Genomic DNA, 4553 nt, shown 5'->3' on the forward strand with positions numbered 1-4553 from the left:
GGAGAGGTAGTTTGCTTGGCCAGCACAAAGCCACAGGCTGGGAGCAAGTTTACATACAAAAGCCAAAAAACAAAGCCCAAAGTTGACTGGATGGACAAAAAAAACCCCAAACCAAATCAATAACATCCAGTTTCCAGTTCTGCCCTTTTCCCTCAGACTCTAGGGAAAAGCAGCCCCAAATATTTTAACAGACCACTCAGAGTGTGGCCCAAAAAACACATGCAGATCTGCAACTGCCCAACGCATGCTCCAGCCCAAGCAGCCCTGGGTGCAGGCCCAGCTCAGCCACGCTGCCGTCCAGCCCCCCGAGCCCCGCTGCAGTGCTCAGGCAGAGAAAGCTGAGGAACCTCTATCCAGCTGTAAAGCTGCAGAGTGCTGTAACCAACTCCACCACAGAGCAAGGCAAGCGCTCTGTGACTTAAACCACAACAGTCAAGCACAGGGCATTGCAGCTGGCTTCAGCTTTCCTGTGCATATGAGCAAGTTGACTTCTTTGTTAATTTTTTTGGATGATGGTTTGGGTATGTTTTTGCTGTGTGATCACCAAGTCTCTAACATTCAGACTAAGAATTAAACACACACTCCCAGAAAATCCCACCCCAAAAGAGCTCTGTGTGGAGAAGGCACTGTTTTTGACAAGACAGAGTGGGAGGGTTGTTCTCCAGCATCGTGCTGAGCAGAAGCAAAGACCTAGTCCATGAAGAGTTGACACCACTGAGAAGGCGACAGGTGCCAATATAGAAAGACTAAAGACAGACTTGAGAGCAAACATTTAAGCAAAAAAGAAATTTATTTAAGGACTACTTTTAATATGAATAACTTAAAACCAGCCATGGTCTCATGCTATCTTCTGCCCTTACTCCGGCAAAGGCTGGTGTTCGGCGTATGCTTTCCAAGGAGACAGGTCTTTGCAAGCAGAGTAACCATGCAAAGAAACAGCAATATTCTCACTTCAGCACTACAGATTGAAAGCAGGCATCCTAGGAAGGATGTCCAGCTAAAGGAGTTCAAAGCTTAACAAACATGTTCCAACAATACTCTGACTGCAGGAAATATAAGAATTGTAACATACTTCACATACATAAACCTTCCCACCTGCAAGGATAGTGGAAAAGCCACTCAGTTCACAAGATTAGAAATGCAAGACCCAGCTTTATTACAAGTACAGGCCTTTGCTGAAAACTGTTCTTGCTCTTCACAACACTTCTAACAGTTGGCAATGATACAGGGAGAAAGAGGATGCCTCAGACAGAAAAAGCTAGATCAGTTGAGTGATGACAGAAGCCCCAAAACAGAGAGGAGAGAAGCCTGCAAAAGACAAGAGTCAGTCACTCCCTTCTACCCTTAAACAAAAAAGGAAGCAACAAAGGAAAGATTTCAATGCCATAGGACCTAGTAATATGCAGTGTAGAGAGAAACCATCCCCATCAGAGCACAAAGCTCTATGAAGCTGCTGGGCAGGGCAGCTGTGTCTTCAGGCTGTTCAGGAATGGGAAGCTGAACACCTGGCACTGCACCAGGGTCTTGTCTCCTACTTGACCTGCTGGAAGATCTCGCTTTAGATAACGGATTCTCCTGGCTAGAGCATGGGATGGAGGAGAGCAAATGTCCCTTGAACAGTTCAGAAGCATGGGGTATCGGAGTCCTGCAACACTCCGAGCAGCCTCCTGAGCCACTGAGATAACTACAGTGACAGGCATTCTTTGAATCCTCCCTGAAAGATTTAACAGTTGAGATCACACACAGAGCAGCAACTTTGGCTTTAAATGCCATAGACAAATGAGAACAAACTTGGAAAAATCTCACATTTCCTTTCCCTCTTCCTTCAGCACTTTCATCAGCTGAAGGAACCACACTAACATGCTAACAGCTACTCAACTTTCTCTCTCCCTTTGCCACAAAGAAAGATCTTACTGCAGTCACTGGAGCAGGAGGCAGGCAGGGGACTGCACAGCAAATGTCTGTCCTGCCAGATCTCTCATGTAACGTAGGTATGAATCAAAAAATGTGCCTGCTTCAGAGTTTCAAGCTAACACTCCCATATAACTCTGCTACTTAGTGTCCATACATGTCTGTGGGAGAAGAGCCTGAAGTATGGGAAGGAAAGGCAAAGAGAAACAAGCTTTCAGGACATAACTCTCAGTTAAAGAGAAACTCTCAAGAACAGCCCAACAATGGAAATCACCCAAAGACACATCACAGCTGGACACATGGAGTGACAGTGACAATGGCAGAGCAGCCAGCCTGCTTTTGGCATTTAACCACTCCAGTCCCACAGAAACGGGCCTGCACCAGTTTGGAAGAATGGGAAGGTAGGAAACACAGAGAAAAATAGCTTTTTATACTCTTCTTAATGACTGCCCAACTGAGAGAGTCCTTGTGCTTTGCCAGGGCACAGTGCTCCCAAGCAGTGAGAGCGTGGGGAAAGAAGTCCAAATCAGGAGATGATTAATAGCTCCAGGAGGCAACAAGATTGCAACGCTAAACCAAGACAGAAGACAACACACAGATTCCAATATCTAAAATTCACCTGGCAGTACATTCCTTCCTAACCTGCTTGGCAACTACCAAATGAAAAGCCTAAAGATTAAGGAAATGGAAGCCCAGAAGGGCCAGCACCAGAGGAAGACAAAAGAAGAGGGGAGAGGAAATCACACCAGCAATTGAGTCATGTTGCTCCCAAGCCCATGAGCAGCAGAGGAAGATACCACATTGCTGACTTCCACCTTAAGTTTCTACTTTCTACAGCAACGTGAGATCTGAGTGCTTCAGACCATCTTCTCCCTTTCAGTCCCTGCGTGTCCTGCCCTCTCCAAGTCTCTTCCTCCAGCCTTGCCCTTCTCTGTTCAGGCGATCTTGGCCAGCCATTTCCTGAGGCCCTCAAAGTCAGCATCTCCTTCTTCTCCCTTGCTGCCCCGAGCACTGCACTCCACAAATTCCACCTTCATGGGTAGCTGAGAGAAGTCGAAGTCCTTGCCCTTCTTCCCCAGCTGGGCAGGGCCCCCAGTGGCTGAGCTATCCAGGCTGGTGGGGGCTGCAGAGCGGGTCACTCGTAAGGTATTGCTGCAGATAGACAAGGGAAAAGGTCAGGAAGCATGAAACAGACCACTACCTACACCGCATTTGTGGAGGTGTTTTGGACCAGCTCCATGAGCAGAATGCCAGCTACACCAAGGATAGAAGGTCACATGGCTCTGCCTTGCAAGGCACAGGCAGTGGCAGGCACTTTGGCCACTTCTCCTAAATACCCACTGGAAGGCCCAACTGCAGAGAGGCTAAAGAAAAGAAGACGAGACCACTCAAAGGCAGGGTGCTTAAACAGGCTTTGTGTAATAAACAGGAAAAGACAGGCAATGATGTCCTCATCTGAATTTCTCTACTCTTCATTAGCCCTATGGAAAGCACCAATCACCATGATTTAGCCCACAGTGTTCTGGATCTGCACTAGTTTAAGATGTCAAGTGGGAAGAAATAGACACCTGCGATACCGGGGATCCTGCAAGGGCTCACCCCACTGCCACTCGAGTGTGCCAAATACCTCTGGGGACTGAGAAGGTAGGGGTCAAGTCTCCCCACTGCTCCTGTGAGCAATGCCTGCCCATGGACCAGGCTGCAACGTCACTACTGCTCCTGCCCTTCAGCGGATGCCCTTCAACATCCTGCCACGTGATGAGGAAGGATGGACCTCCTAGTCCACACTCAGCAGGAGATGGAACAGCCTAGCAGACACAGAGGCACTGCAGTTCGATGGCCTCTGAGGTTGCAAAAAGCAAGGCTAGGGAAGTCAAGGGGCTGCACCAGACACAGCTGCAAACAGCAATCTCTCCTCAGGCCTTCACCTTCCTAGAGAAGGCTCACAGGTGGAGTGCTGCACCCTTTTCAGAGTCAAAGCAGTGTGGCAGTGCCTGCTCTCAGTCAAGCCCAGCTACTCCCTATTCACAGAATGGACCTAAATTAATGGGACACAGGGAAAGAAAGACACTGCCCAGGGGTGTGGATTCAAGAGTAAGAAAGCAGACACTTCTTGGGTTCTCCACACAATAACATCCAAGCGGAGCAGAGCAGGGAGGAGAATGGCAGAAATCTGCCAGCCTACAGGAATAATATCACCCAAAGGGGCACACAGAACCCACCTAGAAATTCAACTTCTACACACGGGTAACCGGCAAATGCTCAACATTTGAACCAAGGAACGCTTATTTCCTGGAGAGCTTGAAATCATGGTAATTCCTCCCTTAAAAATAGGAAGGACGGGTATTCAGCCTAGAAGAGGCACCAGCACCAATAACCAAGCTGCCATCTACTGGCCAAAAAGATTATAGGATCACAGAACCATTTAGGGTGGAAACGACCCTCAAGATCATGCAGTCCAACCATAAAAGCAACGTTGCAAAGTCCTCCACTTGGCAACAAGAATGGCCATATGCCACAAACATGCATTTGAGCTACACTCTTCCTCTTGCAGGCAAGACTGTCTTGCCATTAACTGCAAACCAGCAAATAGGACCCAAAGGCAACAGAAAGGTAAAACGCTCATCTCTGAGTGTGTGTAG

General features: G+C 48.1%; 1 protein-coding gene across 1 annotated transcript in view; it reads right to left on the reverse strand.

Moving 5' to 3' along the window:
• Positions 1-2846: 2846 nt before the first annotated feature.
• SRPRB (signal recognition particle receptor, B subunit) overlaps positions 2847-4553 on the reverse strand; it is a gene marked incomplete at its 5' end in the record, with an annotated part of 5923 nt that continues 4216 nt past the window's right edge. The window contains one exon of the mRNA XM_009865277.1: positions 2847-3063. Within this exon, the coding sequence (XP_009863579.1) occupies positions 2847-3063 (217 nt within the window). The remainder of the gene's footprint in view (positions 3064-4553) is intronic.

This window comes from Apaloderma vittatum, unplaced genomic scaffold (genome assembly GCF_000703405.1).
Source record: "Apaloderma vittatum isolate BGI_N311 unplaced genomic scaffold, ASM70340v1 scaffold4382, whole genome shotgun sequence".
Classification (NCBI taxonomy): Eukaryota; Metazoa; Chordata; class Aves; order Trogoniformes; family Trogonidae; genus Apaloderma; species Apaloderma vittatum.